The 16,931-nt window shown below is 41.8% G+C and overlaps 3 protein-coding genes across 21 annotated transcripts in view; all 3 read left to right on the forward strand.

Annotated features, from left to right (window-relative positions):
- The window catches only part of wnk3 (WNK lysine deficient protein kinase 3), a 41,837-nt gene extending 39,525 nt beyond the window's left edge, over positions 1-2,312 (forward strand). The window contains exon 25 of the mRNA XM_086214728.1: positions 257-2,312. Coding sequence (XP_086070854.1) covers positions 257-271 — 15 coding nt within the window. The 3' untranslated portion in view covers positions 272-2,312. The remainder of the gene's footprint in view (positions 1-256) is intronic.
- An 818-nt stretch (positions 2,313-3,130) lies between these two features.
- On the forward strand, positions 3,131-14,536 carry phf8 (PHD finger protein 8). Its single transcript, XM_086214753.1, has 22 exons — positions 3,131-3,415; positions 4,014-4,356; positions 4,530-4,615; positions 4,718-4,838; positions 5,512-5,672; positions 5,999-6,140; positions 6,264-6,450; positions 6,617-6,779; positions 6,876-6,963; positions 7,194-7,300; positions 7,410-7,501; positions 7,760-7,849; positions 8,053-8,334; positions 8,448-8,530; positions 8,614-8,783; positions 8,870-8,955; positions 9,588-9,709; positions 9,897-10,228; positions 10,358-10,453; positions 10,535-10,644; positions 12,028-12,388; positions 12,479-14,536. The coding sequence occupies exons 2-22, from the start codon at positions 4,259-4,261 to the stop codon at positions 12,565-12,567; spliced, it is 3,066 nt and encodes a 1,021-aa protein (XP_086070879.1). The 5' UTR covers positions 3,131-3,415; positions 4,014-4,258; the 3' UTR covers positions 12,568-14,536.
- Positions 14,537-14,747: 211 nt separating this feature from the next.
- huwe1 (HECT, UBA and WWE domain containing E3 ubiquitin protein ligase 1) overlaps positions 14,748-16,931 on the forward strand; it is a 35,780-nt gene continuing 33,596 nt past the window's right edge. For all 19 annotated transcript variants that reach the window (XM_086214740.1, XM_086214730.1, XM_086214751.1 and 16 more), the window contains exons 1-2: positions 14,748-14,834; positions 16,049-16,116. The gene's annotated coding sequence lies outside the window, so the exon portion shown is untranslated. The remainder of the gene's footprint in view (positions 14,835-16,048; positions 16,117-16,931) is intronic.

Genomic DNA, 16,931 nt, shown 5'->3' on the forward strand with positions numbered 1-16,931 from the left:
GTACTGTTTTAAAAGATTCTGGCACAAATACTTGTACTATTAATCCCCTCATAAAAACTGGGTTATGGCTGACAGCTGCCGTGAGTGAAGTACCGGTAGTCACTGAGGAAACGATCTACTTCTGTTCAGGAATTGTTCGAGGGAAGGTCAAGAACAGATGCAACGCTAACTCTCCATAACTATAATTATTTCAGACTGTGAAAAATGAGTGGCTCTGCAGCGAATCTAACATGCACAACTGAATACTGCTCCACAGACCGCCTCCTACTGATGTCACCAGAAGAAGGCGAGAAGGCAGTGCCTGTAGGAAGGATATTTCAGCTTCATGTTTGAACAGTGGGAAGAAGCTAAGCATCGTCCATCTTTATATAAAGCCTGTAGGCTGCCATCATTACCACAAAATGAAACATTACAGTGTAGTGCGCCAGTTCAGCATGTGCTTAATTTGTATTATTTTAGATTTTGGATCTGTACGATAGAAGTATTCTGTTAATACCAGAGTGATTATGATATAGATTCAGATAACTTCGTTATATGATGGTGAATTGAAACATCCCATACATGTCCAGTGACTACCCGAGTCTACTCAGCCCACGACTGCATGACCGTGCAACTACTTGACTTCCCCGAAGTGTAAACTGTTTGCACTCGCTGTATATTTTTGAATCTCAAGTTCACTATTTGAAGCCTACTGAGATCATCTGTCATGAGTAAAACTACATTCAGTATGACGACATATGCTTTTTCAGTATAGACATTTGCGCTTTCGATTTTAGCATATCAAGGATGTCTTGGTGTCACGCTGAGGAGAAAGATTTAAGAAAGAAAGAAAACTGCCAAGTTATAATCGACTGGGAAAATCAAATGGGTTGTTCCCATAATGCCTTTTAAAATTTCTGCAATTTTGAGTGTGTGAGTGTACTTTTATTTTTCTGTTTCACACAGATTTGTGATAGTCTCATGGTATATAGCATTATAAGTTGCATCCCTGTTTCTTTCATTTACAGCAGCCTCTGAAATATCGCTGTGCCCAGCTGAAATTGTTACTCTGCCTCTATCTTTGGCTCGTTTCCTCAAGGAACGAAGCAAGTGATAGGATAGACCTACTGATTACAGGTTTGATGTCCAACAACGCTGTGAGATCTTTCTTTTTTTTTTTTTTTCTTAAACATTGTACTTTTTTTTTTTTTGTGAATCATTTAGTCTTTGACCACAGGCTGTCAGTGTGATTTCATCAAAAACTGTGGGCCATAATTGTGCTATGACTGTGCACACTGCAGAAGATTGACTGAGGACAAGTGCTCCATTCCTCGTTTTCTAAATTCACTTCATTTGTAGATGCAGGGATACACAGTGCTGTATCTTCATTTTATTGGGTTAAAGTGTATTTAGCCACACATACACACACACACACACACACACACACTTGTCCATCAACGATCAGATGTTAATACATTTTTAAAGGTTTTTTGCAGTCAGAGATGTGTTCCTGGAGGTTGTTCATGTTGTTAAAAGCCTGCTGCGAGTCAAAGACATTTAAAACATGAATGGTCCCAGAGCTTGTGCTTACAGGTTGTTCACAAATTCCGATGGCATATTCTAGAATATAACAATGGTTTTCTGTATTTGTTGCTTTTCAACCTACATTTTCACAGAGATGTAGTTCATTATTAGTGAAGGTGAGATACTTTGCTGTCGTGTCTGATACTAACATGTTGACCGCAAGCTACAGTGCAGCTTGATAATCATGTTTCATGATGTGGAGCTGGCTTTGTCCTTGAAGTGTTACCAAAATGTTATCTAAAAGATAAAGATTATTTTTGTATTTTGAAATGGGGTTGTACAAATTGTAAAATTGTGTTCTCATCATTATAAATCAGAGGTTATTTGAAAATAGAAAACGCTGGTTTTCATCCCTGTTTACACGGGACTCCCCTTCTTTTATATACCTCTTTTAATCCTGACAGACTAGAGTCACTTCAGATCAAACACAGAGAAAATTTTAACGGTTTGCTTCTCTTTTTGACCCACAATAATTGGGAAAATTTGTATCTTAACATAAGTGTTTCTGCTGGGCTGCAGGTCTGATTAAATACACGTAAAAAATTGATGCAACTAAACACTGGGGAGTCCCAAAAAGGCATGACTGAGAACCAATGATAAAAAAGAAATTTGGACAGAGAAACATAGATATATAAAGTACGTTGCTGGTGATTTAGCCTCTGTAAATTGTAACTAATTCAACTGTTGATTTTATTTATGTTTTGTAACTAATACAAATAAATGATGTTAAACATCACTGTAACATTGTGTTTCTATTTGATGCTCCAGACTTCAAACCAAGGACCTGCTGTGCTTCCTGAGGTTCAGTTTTCAGACTTCCAACAATTGATTTAAGGTTTACCCTCCTCATCATTCCCTTTCAAAATCTAAAGGTGCCAGACATTAAAAATATATAGATTATCACCATTTAATTATTTCATGATAAAAATGGACGGTTGCTTGAGAGCATGATTTGTCTCCTCTATCAATAAAACTGTCATTTTGGCAAATCCTTGACTAACCCCTTACGAATTTGCATACAGAATGAAAATATCTGCTTGTGAAAAAAAGATTATTAATTTTTGAATTAATAATCAGTAAACCTTTAACATATTCAGAGCACCTGTGAGACAGAAAATGCTGCTCAAAGTGTTTACATTTAAAGTGCTTAAAGAACAGAAATGCAAACAAATGCGTGGAAACACTGAGAATAAACAGCTGAAAACAAGAGAATTATATATTTATTTTATTATTTATTATATCTTTGAATAGGAGAATAGAAGGAATCTGAATTTTACTTAACTTGTGTTTCATTCTCATTTACTTTTAACAAGTACGACTACGTCTACTTTTAACAAGTAGTGTAGCAATTTATGATCTTTCATAAATTGTTCACAATCGTGTGTTTATTTATGAACGCATTTTTTACAGATTTATTCGTTCAACTATGTATTTAAAAAAAAATGAAATTCTCGTCGGCTTTTGTTCAGACCGCTCAACAGCAAACAACATTTCCCACAATCCCTGAACGCAACTCAACATTTGACTGTCCACAACTTTATTGTTCTTTCAACAGCGGACAGCGACGAGCTACGGTGACGCTGATGGCTTTGAAATGGCGTTGGTGCATTTAAGTACGCCGTCATTTGTAGTTATTGTGCTCGTTTAGGCCGCCTTGGGTTGTACTTTTCGGATCCGGAGTGAAGTTCTGGGCCCAGCTTTCATATTCAACCATCACAGTGTTGTTAAACAAAAATGTGGTAAAGCAACTTGTTAATAATTTACGTTGCATAATAAGGCCGCAGCTAGCCCCCAGCTTGCGTAGGGATTACAACGCTCTTTGAGTGCTTGGCCTCGCTGCGGCTAGATTTCGGTGAGTTGCTAAATATTCATTCAGCCCTTTTCTCGTCGTAGTTTCTGTCTTTTGATATTTTGATCAGACAAGCATTTTCAGATATTCCTATTTGTAAAAAGAAAGTTTAAATAAATGAGTTAGGCATCACTTAAAACATTCTTACAGCTTTGCAATTTTTTGGATTAGCTTCACCGATGGCTACCATGGGTGATGTTAGCTTGGTTGCTAAAGGGCTAGCGCTTTGATAGCAAAACATTCAGTGTGTTTACAAAATAACCAGTCAGTCGAACACTGTTAGCAACTGATGAACGTAACTTAAATATTATATAATGATTTGCGAGCCGAATCCGCTTTTGAATCTCCAACTTTACATGCGATATGTACGACATTTTTAATCAATAAAAGACACCTTAAATGAATTAAAAATGAAGTGTTGGCTGAGCTGGAGTAGCAGGAGTAGCGGTAACTTTAGCTATAGAAGGATCACGTTGTAATATGCATTATCATTGTATATGTAGATGTTCATATTACGGACTAACGAGCTTGTAATGCAGTTGGCGACTGCCGCGCATCACATTCAGCGTTTAACACGGATTGTGTTTCTCATATATTGCAGTTTTCCTGGCGCATCTGAGCGGACATGCGTGTGTGTGTCCCAGGAATCTCTCGCAGGAGCGGCAGACTTGCAGTTCATCCACCGCAGTAGTTTTTTTTTGTTTTTGTTTTGTTTTGCATTTACTCATCAGCGTTAAAGCGCTCACATTTGTACACATTCCAGCTCAAAGTGAGTTTGAGGGCTTCACGTAAGCTGCTGCTGGTAGCTCATCCCCTCTGACACACACACACACACACACTCAAAATATGGCATCAGTGCCAGTGTACTGCCTGTGTCGCCTGCCATATGATGTGACACGCTTCATGATCGAGTGTGACATTTGTCAGGACTGGTTCCATGGAAGGTAGGCGGGGATGACTTTTCTCTTGTTTTTGCTGCCTTTGTGCAGTGAGATTTACATAATTAATGTGATTGAGATTATTTCTCCTGGGTTTCCAGATTGTAATGGTATTACCTGTGTCGGACGAACTCAGTCTTTGCTTGTTTGTGTGTGTGTGCGTGCACGTGTGTGTATAGCTGTGTTGGCGTAGAGGAGGACAAAGCAGCTGAGATTGACCTGTACCACTGCCCCAACTGTCAGGTCACCCATGGGCCATCTGTCAGTAAGTTCTTAATCTTTCATTGCATCTTCTTGGAATTGTCATTTTGCCACCTGACCATGCACACATACGACTGCATCTGTTAATCATTGTTTCTGCCCTCAGTGCGCAAACGGCGTGGAGCCAAGCAGTCGGAAGCTACGGTCGGAGGAAGAGATCCAAGTCGGCCAGTGAAGACCGGAAGCCCGCAGTTTGTTAGAGAGCTACGAAGTCGCACATTTCCTAAGTAAGTCTCTCCTCGCTGTCCTGAAATGGGGAAGACAAAAAACTGATTCCGTCAAAGGAAAAGGATGGTGTGTTTCAACGTGTTTCCCATAAATGAGGTCATTGCAGAAGAATATCAGAACATGACGAAATGTTTGCGTGCTGTGATGAGCTGAGTCTTATAGCTCTGAACATTGTCTAGTCCCAACACCCCCTGAAATATTTTTGCTATGTAACATTTCTGACTTTTTTTTTTTTTTTTTTTTAACCTCAGCTGCTTTTGTAGTTGCAGTGTTTTTTCATAGAAATTACTTGTAGTTTCGGTAGAGTGGCGAGTATGATGATGCTTATCATAAATGGATTTTGGTTTTTATTTTGAGTTGAGAGTTGTGTTGTGAAGTTGTTCAATGGAAAGTGTGGTGAGTGCAAAGTTAGCTTGTCCTTAAAACTGCCTTGGCAATCACGTGAGGCCTGTATGTCGTTATGTGATTCTAGATACTTATTCCATTGTTAAGGCAACTTATTGAACATCCTCTAGCAGTGTTGATCTGGTATTGGTGTCAGCATTGTACGGTGCTCAGTTTATGTGCCCGCGTCAGAGATGAAGTGTGCACTCAGAAAGGCTTGTGTTTTGACTTTTTCCTCCCTGGAATCAAAACATGTGCGTGTCGTGTGTCTTTGTGTCTCTGTGACAGCGCGGATGAAGTCTTGCTGAAGCCGTCTGGAGCCCAGCTGACAGTGGAGTTCCTGGAGGAGCATTCGTTCAGTGTCCCTGTCATGGTGCTGAGGCGGGACGGTCTCGGCATGACCCTGCCACCATCATCGTTCGGTGTCAGCGATGTAGAGCATTACATCGGTACGTGTTGCCTCATCTGGAGACAGCGGGGCCAACAGTATCGGGGCTTCAAAGTGAATATTTGCCTCCACCAAGGAGGGAATGTGATCACCGGCATTGGCAAATTCACCTAAACTACCTGATGTGGTGGTAATGTCATCAGCCAGAAATTGACATGGACGTGCGCAACCAAAAAGAGAGACTCTTTTATCACCCTGCATCTGTTGGCACCCGTCTGTGGGAATCTTGATGAATTTTGATCAGTGCTGTTCTACAAGATGATTTAATTCATGTGTATTAACGCATCCATGATTCTCTGAAACAAACTCACTCTGTTCTGACTGCAGGTACTGACAAAGAGATCGATGTGATTGACGTTTCTCGCCAGTGTGACCTGAAGATGCGGCTGGGAGACTTTGTTGAATACTATAACAGCCCCAACAGAGACCGCGTTCTCAATGTCATCAGCCTGGAGTTCTCTGAGACCAGGTTCTGCGATATTTAACTCGCTGACGTGACCGTTTTAATGATGAATTTGATAGTTGAGAGGGAACTGCGTTGTTACAGGTGTTTGGAAGACTAAAGGCAAATGTTGGACTTTCCTTTTTTTAGGCTCTCTAACCTGGTGGAGACTCCTAAGATTGTGAGGAAGCTGTCATGGGTGGAAAACCTTTGGCCTGAAGAGTCTGTATTCGAGCGACCTAATGTGCAGAAGTACTGCCTGATGGGCGTGAAGGATAGCTACACTGACTTCCACATTGACTTTGGAGGCACCTCAGTCTGGTACCATGTTCTGCGGGTGAGAAGAAAAATTTTGTTTGAAGTTTCACTGACGCCGAAACCCAGATTCAAGATGGTTTCTTGCAGGAAGAAGTTCACCACACACTATTTTGTTTTCACCAGATTAGGTACAAATTCTACTTTGTCTTTTACTCATTGAGTTCTTCTTTTTCATGTTGATTCAGGGAGAGAAAATTTTCTACTTAATTTCCCCCACACCAGCCAACCTGGCACTTTTTGAGCAGTGGAGTTCCTCCTCCAACCAGAATGAAATGTTCTTTGGAGACCAGGCGGATATGTGCTACAAGTGCTCCGTCAAACAAGGGAACACTTTGTTCATACCTACAGGTAATCAAGTCTTAGTTGCACCAGAGAAACTTGGAAAGAAAAAAAAACAAAACAACGCTGTAGTTGCCAAAAGGTTCAAATCAAATTGTCCTGCAGGGTGGATTCATGCTGTGCTGACCCCAGTGGACTGTCTGGCCTTTGGAGGAAACTTTTTGCACAGCCTCAACATTGACATGCAGCTTCGGTGAGTTGAAACGTTTCCTTGTGTTTACTCTCTACAGCTCGGGAAGTGTTTATGATTTAGAACATCAGATGACGTTTGCACTTGAGTCCCCGCGAGTCTCTGCAAGCACGGCAGGACAACAGACTTAACTTAGTTTGACCAGACACTGAAAGTTCAGAGATGAACCTGTTAACCCCCCCCCCTTTATCTCTACAGAGTCAGACTATTCATGTGCTGTGTTGTCATTTCAGTGCTTATGAAATCGAGAAGAGATTAAGCACTGCAGACTTGTTCAAGTTTCCAAACTTCGAGACTGTGTGTTGGTATGTTGGAAAGCACCTTCTGGATACCTTCAGAGGTAAGATATCTCAACATCTCATATGATTGCGGGTGTCGTCTTGACGCGAGCTACCTGAGAGGTCCATTATTTCATCATGTTATTCACCAGACGTGGTTCGGTCTCACAGGTTTGAGGGAAAACCGCAGACACCCCGCCACCTACTTGGTTCACGGAGCCAAGGCCCTGAACAATGCTTTCCGCAGCTGGACCCGTAAAGAGGTAGCTGGCCTCTTAGCTCTCTGGACACGAGCAACTGGAATTAATCTCACTTTCCTAGAAGTTTCACTGGATGGGATGAATCAGTGGAATTCTTTTTAACCATGTGATTATTACTGATAAATGGGCAATAGGCATATTTTTCTTGTTCAAAGGGAGTATTACATTCTGACTGTAAATATTTTTGTACACTATAATATTGTCCTTCATATAATTTACCAGTATTTGAATACTTAGTGATCGCTATCTCACTACACTCAGGCTTTAGCAGAGCATGAAGTGGAGATCCCAGAAACCATCAATACTCAGACACTGGTGAAGGACCTGGCCAAGGAGATCCGTCTGGTGGAGGTAAACCATTGAACCACTGTCTTTGTGCATGTGTGTTCCGCTGACATAACTGAATAGTCTCAGTTGAATATTCTAAATCGTTTTTTTCCACACGCAGTTTGACACTGCTGATTCAGATGTGCCACAGAGGAAGCTAGTTTCCAACCTGCTGCTCGTCAAGTTTTTCCAATTTATCCCCTAAATGATTCACTCTGTCTTTTTAGGACATCTTTCAGCAAAACATTGGCCGCACTGGACCTCAGTTTCCTGGTTCACCCCTCTCGAAAGCTCCACTGACCACCTCTCAGAATTCAGGACGCCCTCCTGGAAAAAAGAAAGGTCCCAAACCAAAAGAAGTGTTAGGGGGTCTTGGGCCCCCTGGAAGCAAGAAGAAGAATCAGAAAGGTCTCCTGAAGGCAGAAGCAGGAGAGTTGGATCTGCTTGAGATCCACACCAAACACACACTCAAAAAAATTCAACCTGGCAAGTCCAAGAACAAGAACAAGGTAAGAGGCCTGCAGGCGTCATTGACGGCAAGTAGAAGATCTGGCTTGTTTTTGGTTTGGTTTTTTTGGGCTTTGTTTTTTAATTCTCGTATGAAATGTTCTCATCTTTGCAGTTGGAGCTGCCATTAGAAGAATTTGAAGGGAAGTTAAATAAAAGCAAACTGAAACTTGTGCTGACCAATGGGAAAATCCAAGGGTACGCTTGATCTCTTTAGTTTCTGTCTCTTTTCTGGTCCCAGCAAAAGCAGGGACTCATTGCTGCTCTTTCTGTGCCTTTAGTAAGAAAGACGGCAGCAGTAACGGGGCAGGAAGTGCTGGAAACTACAAACATCTTGCCACGGAGGGATCCAGTCTCTCTGACTTGGAGTCCGAAGATGAGCTACAGATTGATGAGACCCCTCCCCCACGGCGCAAGCTTGCAGGGTCGAGCAAGAAGAAGAAATTGAGTGGTGAGATTTCGACCTGGAACGGTTGGCCTTTATTATCTGCACTGTACCAGCTGGCTAAGTCGACTCTGTTGAAAATGTGTGCTCAGGTCTCCCGAGGAAGCTGCCCAGAGCCAAACCTTGTTCTGACCCCAACCGCGTCAGGGAACCAGGGGAGGTAGACTTTGACATTGAGGTGAGATTTCTTTGGATACTTCGAACATTCCTGTGCCACCTTTCTGCTGAGACTTGAAGCTGGTAAACAACCTGTTAAACTCTCCAAACAAAAGAATACCTGGCACACCTGTCAGGAGACAGGTGCGTCGGAGGGGGCAGGCTGGCCGGAGAGTTACAAAAAGACGCTCGCGCTCTGTCTAACTTGCAGTAGTATTTTTATTTGTGACGTTTCAGTACAAGACCTTCATCAGGTAAGCAGTTTCTTGTTTGTTTTTTTAATGGAGGCATTTTAAGGCAGCTTTGCATTCATAAAACCTCTTTCCTGAGGAAGGTCTAGCACCGGAACATCGCCGCTTACAGGCATCAGGCTCGGCGCGGCTCAGTGTGCGACAACATAGTTGCTCATTTTCTTTGTATTCACCGGCTGAGGCTGGTCACTTGGCTGCTTTTCTGGTTGGTGTTCTCTGCTGGTCATCTAATATCACTATGACTCACCAATCAGCGATGAGATTATGCTTGACATTCATGGTCAGAGAAGAACCAGTATCGCAGCGGCAAGGTGTAACAGGAGCTTTTGGTTACTCTGCGACGCGTCGTGAAAAATGCGCCAGTTCAAGCGCAGAAATTGCATGTTTGTGCGTGTGGCTTCAGGAGGATTACACCACTGATGAAGAGGCCCTGGCTGCTCATGGGGTGAAGGGTGGTGCAGGGGGCATTCTGGACCTACTGAAGGCCAGCAAGCAAGTGGCGGGGCTGGACTCTGCAACTCTCAGGTTAGAATTCTCTCAACATAAGAGAGAGTTAATGTTAGGATAGTATAAAGAATAAATGTCTCTCCCTGTTAGTCAGACGAGCGTAGTTGTCATATTTACAGTGGCTTTGACTTTTCTACCACATTTAGTAGGTTTTTTTTTGAGATAATGAGCATTTGTTCAATTTTTTTTTTTTTTCTTCTCTCAGTGAGGAAGCCCCCGCCTCTCCCAGTACCTGTGATGCCATCCAGGGTATGCTGTCTATGGCTAACCCCCCGTCCTCCTCCTCCTCTTCCTCTTCCTCATCTCCCATTTTTATTTCTGGAGGCTTGACAGAGGGATTAGGAACAGTCAAGGAGAAGGGTGGCAGGGCTGTATGGGTGACTGCAGGGGTCAAAAAGACTGCAGGTCCTGAGAAGAAACCTGTCATCCAGCGGCCCGGAAAGAGGCCAATTAAGCGGCCGGCCCGTCACCTCAGTGACGAGGACAGTCCAGATGAGCAAGAGACTCTAGGAACCTGTTTTAAAGATTCCGACTATGGTGAGCAATAACATGAGAGACTCATGTCTGCTGCTGCTGATCAGTGGCAGTCGAATCCCTGTTTATAGATTTGTTGATCAAGCCAACGTCTCAGGATGAAGATGATGTTAATCATATTTCTGTTTCCAGTCTACCCGTCCCTGGAGTCTGATGAGGAGGATCATGCTAACAAGGCTAAGATGAAGCGGAAGAAGAACTGGGATGACACTCCTTGGAGCCCGAAAGGTATCAGGATTGAACTTATCAGAAAAGCAGCTTTTCAGGTTTCTGATGGATGATCTCATAATGATGTATCTTCATTTTTAGCTAGGGTGATGCCCACCCTTCCAAAACAGGAACGACCAGCCAGGGAAGGAGCGAGAGTCGCATCGGTAGAAACAGGCTTGGCAGCAGCTGCCGCCAAGCTGGCACAGCAAGTGAGTGGGGACACAAAGTTGAATTGTTTGCTCTTGTCAGTATATTAGGTACTAAAACAAAACACTGTCGCAGTATAGTAGCATCACCCTGCAGTAAAACCTCCCTTTATTATGATTTCAGTTGCTCCGTTTGTAGTGACGTTCATGACATATTGAACTTCTGATTTATATTAAAATGACGGATAGGGATGACTTGGTGAAGGCTCCGCAAAATCTGTTTCCCACATCCAGTTGTTTCTGTTTTAACTTTTCTGAAATCTGTGTTTCACGATTTAAGCTGATCCCGTCATCAGAAAGACAGTATAATCGTGTAGTGGATGAATACAATTTCAACTGCTCACTCAAGTCTTTCCGCCGCATGTGATCGTCGCAGGGCCCTGGCCACCCTGTCCCCCTAACGGCACCAAAAACTGCTGCCTCTGAAATAACCGTCAGGATAAATCAACATCTCTCAAACATATTCAGTCCGACGGGGACATTCTAATCCTCAGGAAGGGAGGATTTATGGCGGGCCTGTTATGTGAAACTGCATTAGTTTTATCTAGGGGTACCTAATAAAAGGTGAGTATTAAGTACAGGCTTAGTGAAGAGATTCATGTTTTGCTGTCAATAAAAGTACACTAGAGGTCGACCAGCTCATCAGTGTGGCAGGTGGATCATGGCTCAGATAGTCGCCAATGGCTGTGTGGCGTCCGCCAGTCCTGCAGGCACTCACAGCACATCACCGTCTTGTGTTAAAGCCCCACACAAAGTCAGGTAATCGGGGTTTTACCTGCTGTTCTGCAGCTTAGCCGCGGTGCCAAAGTGTTTTTTTTTTTCCACAGTGCTTAAAAGCCAAGTGAAAAGAGACACACAGCTGGGAGTTTGCGTGCTGCTCAAAGTACACAGGAACTCACTTGCGCCTGCAGTCTCGTCGTATTTCACACAATCACAGCTTGATTTTTAATCTAATAGTGAATTGTTGTATACTGTAAACATGGCAAAACGGCAGTTGTTGGTCTTCTTCCACCATCACAAGAGATTCAGTGTTCAGTGAGTTCTGGATGACCAGTGAATTAACCTGCTTTGTGGACAGTCTGATGACAAATTGCTATATAATATTATATATTTCTGTATAAATCTGATGAAATAAGTTTATTTGCATTGTAAAGATTTGTTATTTAGAGTTTAACTGCAAGAGACATGCAGCTCATGAAAAGCCATACGGTATCATAGGGAATTCCCCTCCTCCATCAGTAACCTGATCGAGGCTGGGGAAGTTATCAGTGCTGCTGTTCTTAAAAAAGTTTTTATTACTTTGAGTTTAACGTTCAGGTCAACAGTTTTTCAGTATCCACGCTCGATCAGCCTCTAAAAAGATGTGTGATTTTGGTTGTGATTCAGGAGCAGCAAAAGCCTGCTAAAAGGAAGTACACCAAAAAGCAGCGCCCCCCTGCCCCGGTAGCTACCCCTCCACCTGTTCAGACCGAGCCAGCCCCTCCCTCCCCGCCGAATGCTCTCGAGTCTGCAGCCGACTTCAGCCCAGACAGGAGGATGGATTACTACTCTGCCAGTCTGCTAGATCATGAATACACAGCAGGACCAGGACCTTTTGGCCCCGGAGGCCCCAGAGGCAGCGGAGCCATGGCCCCCGGTGTATTCCTCACTTCACGCAGACCTTCCTTGTCTCCGCAAAACAGCAGCACCCACTCGGGAGCGTCGCCTTCAGGGCTAGCCAGTCAAGGCACGACAGGAGTGGGTCAAGGTAAGCACGGATGTGAAACATTGACGGCAAATATCAGCTGGCTGTGAGGGGCCTCTGTCTGACGCTTTTCCTGTTACTTTTCCCGTTTAGGGAAACGTCCAAAGAAAGGACTTGCAACAGCAAAACAGAGACTTGGAAAAATTCTGAAAATTCACCGCAATGGCAAACTTCTTTTGTGAGATTGTTGGAAACATGGCTGAAGACGTCTAAGCAGGAATGAAGACAAGTGGTTCTTGTAACAGTGGGTCTGAAGGACGTAGAGATAGTGATCTATATTTTATACTCAATAAGTTGTTTGGCCTGTTTTGTTCCCCCACACCAGTGACTCTGCCAAGCTAATTAGCAGCGTATTTTGGCACTTCACGAAACATACAGATCTCAGAACACGTCTGTGACTTAACCAAATCACTGTAATGTTGTACATGAACACTTCAAGTGGTGAATAGTTGCATTCTATTTGACACTGACAATAGGATATGGTGGCAAAAAATTTTAAAATTAACAGGTGTTAATTGTTTAACAAAGTAGAATAACAAGTGTAGGAAAAAAGACAGAGCCTCATGGCTCCTTTTGGTGGCAGTATTTATGGAATAATATTTTACAGCCCATCAAGAATTCTAAAAGGGAACGGAAAAAACTAGTTTTCCTGTCAGGTAAAAGAAATTGCCTGTTAAAGGTCTTTGTACCACACCAGACGCGCACACAGTCATGCAGTTGTACTGTTGTATTTTTGTTGTTTTTAAACTTCATTTTACCTCAAAACATTTTTTTTAGTGGTTTAAAGATAATGCATCAACCTTTTCACTCAAAATGTTTAGCAGAATGTCAGTGTATGCTCATGGCCAGCACCCAGTTCTCCATGTTTATTCATTCTTTTTGAGGAATTGTCACTGATGTTTGTGTAACTTATTTTCTTCCATTTATTTTAGTTCTATAAATGAATATAAAGCTCTAAACTAATGCCACGAGTGACATTGTACGATGATATTTATTCTGATTCTGTATTTATTTAACAAGGCAGCATGCTGACACCTTTCAGCCTGCTTTAACATTTTATATTCTGATTTCCCCACTTTTTTAAAACTTCAAACTTCTTGTTCCCTATTTTGATTTTCAACCACTCGCACAAATTTTGTATCAATTCTTTTGTTAGATTTTTTTAACATTTTCAATCGTCATTGTAAATATTTGTAATATTTGTAATTTATGTAGCTACATTGGAAGAGTAGAAAAATATGAAAACAGACTAGTTTCCTGCAGATAGAAAAAAAAATGAGGCTCCAGATGTCGGTAGCTCTCTGGGTCAGATCTAGACTTGAGCATTCATTCCACAGAAAGTGCTAGTATTGGCAGAAGTGTAGATTAACTGTGTGAAACCATTGTGATTTTGCAGGATATGAACTGTTATGTAAATATATGTTGTAATTTAAGTTCTTTTATAGTTCAAAAACTTGGAAATTTTTCTTATCTTGTACATGATGCATTGCTGTATTTGTAAAATATCTGAAATAGTTCTTTTTATATTTGTACGCAGTAATTGTCATGCTTAGTTTGTCATATTGTCTTGTCTGTGTAATATTGGACGTGTGCTGGAAATGTCGTCATTTAATTTCCTCCATTTATATATTAATTATGGTTGATAATCACTCTTGTGTTGGTGTGTGCTGTGTTTAAAATGTGTTTAAATACGACCTGGAACAGATAAAATATACCTCGGGCAAATTTCTTTCCATTGAATTTGGTTGAATTATTTTCTGTATACAAAGTCTGCTGGATAACATTGTTTTTTTGTTTTGTTTTTTGTTTTCCTCCTTTTGCTAAAACCAAGGTGGGTTTGTGGGGATTTACTGTTTTGGTAAGTCACTATGTCACATCAAGTGATAATGAGTTGTATTAAACACATGTACACTTAATAATTTTATGAACAAACAAATGGATCCTTTGTAGTAGATACAATTTTAGGTGTTGATAGGACACAGGAGGTGTTTTTACAGTTTTCCTCAGGTTTTTTGTATGAATTACTGTATTTTCACATCTAAACATTATTTCAATTGTTAATTTTCCAATACAGCTCCACCATTCTGATAGGGGTTCCATGCATTTGCTATTAAAATGTCCGGTCTATTTCCTATTTGTCAGTGAGTTTGAATACAGTTTTATATTAAACTGAATTAAAAATATTTTTTCATAAAGCTCGGAGATTTCTGCCTTGTGCTTTCGTTTGCACATCTAATCACAAGGTAGACGTAAATAAGTAAAGTTAATCAAAATTTATTTTGTTCATTTGTAATAAGTCGCTGTCGGGTTTTTTTTTTTTTTCCTTTTTTTGTTTTGTTTGACATGGGAGTGCCCCGGGTAAACGCAGCAGCAGGTATTCTCGCGAGATCCTAGCTGTCCTACCACTCGTTAGTGCAAGATGGAGAAGTAATTGTAACACGCATTCGAGGTAAGCAGAAAGACTTATTTCAGAGTGTCGACGTGGGTTTTAATTAACCTGTGGCATAGATTTATCTTCCGTAGCAACCACCGTAAGCGAATCACAATCATTACCGGCGTATATGACCCCCAAACCGGTGTCTTTTCTAGGGTAAAGTACGGATCTTCTACTGTGTAAACCGCCATTTTTAATTTAGCCATGATCCCGCTGATAGAGCATTGTGCGGGCTATGTAGCTACTAGCTAGCTAGTTAGCTCGCGCGAAACCCGCAAACACAAGAGCCACTCGCATTCACGCAGTCGTGTTCACTGTGTGTCCGCGATATGCGCCTCTTGTCACGGCAGCGTGTCAACTTATCCCCATGCAGGGATCGGTCCATTTCCCCCGGACATCCAGAGAGAGTAAACGTTGAAATGCGAATCAGCAAGGAGATCTGACTTTCTTTCAATTTGGGAAAGTTGGCAGTTAATGTGGCAGCTTAATTTTGAATCAAGGAAACTAGCTTTAGCTTAAAACTGCTAGTGTGTCTTGCTAACGTCACTCAAGCGATAGCTGTTAACTTTGCTAGCTCTAGCGATACCTTTGACAGAACGTGAACTGCGTAGCCCGGTTTCTTCTGAGGACCTGCAGTCCGTGTGGAGAGCAAATGAGTGCATTTGGTTTTGTAATCATCTCTTGGTGGCAACTGTTATGACAGGAGAAGAGGGAACATAAAAAGTTTAATAGGCCCCGATTAATGTTTAAATGATGTGTGAGCATATACTTCAAGTTTTTTGTCAGGTTTGATAATTAAAAGTAACACACAACCCACGTGTGCACAAGAGAAAGAAGTACCCATTTGTTTTTTTTTTGTTTTTTTTTAAAGTAATACATGATGAAAGGTCACAAAAGGTAAAAGCGTGGAAAAGCAGGCAACTGACAGAGAGGCCAGTGCAGATGCAAACCAGTACTTAAAAAGATATCAGATGCTGGATTAGAAACTCCATGACATGGAAAGCCATTAGTGAGCGGAGCGGTCATATAAGAATATGTTTTTACCCGTTGATAAAAGTGTTTTTGTTGCAAGTCCTTTTGTGTATTGACATTTCTCTGTATTCACAAGCCCAAGCCAAATTTCTGCTTTTTGGAAAGGAAAGCGGACGATGGCACGACGCATCAGAATGTTGGTGAAATAAACCAAGCACTGTGGCCTTCAATGTATTTGTACTTGTGTTTATTTTCAGAATGGGAAGAAACTGCAAAGTAAGCCAGTGAGGGGCATGTTGGAGCAATTGAACCAAAACCGTTTCTGGTATGTACCGCAAGCCCCTTTACAGCATCAATGTTACGAATACACAAAGATTACAGTAAATTTCTGTTATTATTTGCTGTCAAGACAGTTCCACAGTAAGTCTGCCTGTAGTTAATTTCAACATTATCAACCGTGTTAACGACACAAATCACCCCTTAGTATTTAAGGTGAAGATCAGTGATGAGTAGTCAGAGGATGAATTCACTCTGGACAAGCTAGCGTCTGTTCCTTGTGCAGTGTAATAAACTTCACCAGTGAGTCACTGTAGCAGAAGGAGCCGTGGAGCTCATGGAGTTAGGGTAGCTGTCTCTCGCTCGCTGTTGAGTCTTTAGCAGGGCAGAGGAACAGAGTCCCGAGCCAGCCGTCCTCCAGAGGAAACTAATTTCGGCTGCTTGCATCAGCAATCTCATTCTTTCAGTCGTTACTTGTCACGGGTGAGCGATGAATTGTAAATCAACTGGCAGTTTTTAAGTTTCACTCCTGGGTTGTACTTTGGTTACTATGTCCTTCTTTCTTACCTTGGGAGGGACACCACCTCTCTGGCACCATGTGGTGAAATATTAAGTGCTGGCCTTTTTTTTTTGTTTTTCTCAAATTGGCTGCAAGTTGCACCTTTTTAATAGATAATAGTTTAGTGGGTAAGAGGACACTGCAGTGAATATTTGTCAGCTATTCTCTGCGACGAGGATTGCTGAGCACTTTCAGTTGCGCTCTGTGACAGCAGTGAGGCAGGATCAGCGCATCAATCTTTGATGATGGCAAATTTCAAAGTGCTGCCTTTTGTTTTAGGGAGCCGTGTGTCGTGTGATGTCACA

The sequence above is a fragment of the Aulostomus chinensis genome, chromosome 9 (genome assembly GCF_037954235.1).
Source record: "Aulostomus chinensis isolate RoL2024-O1b breed Wild chromosome 9, RoL_Achi_v1.0, whole genome shotgun sequence".
Lineage (NCBI taxonomy): Eukaryota > Metazoa > Chordata > Actinopteri > Syngnathiformes > Aulostomidae > Aulostomus > Aulostomus chinensis.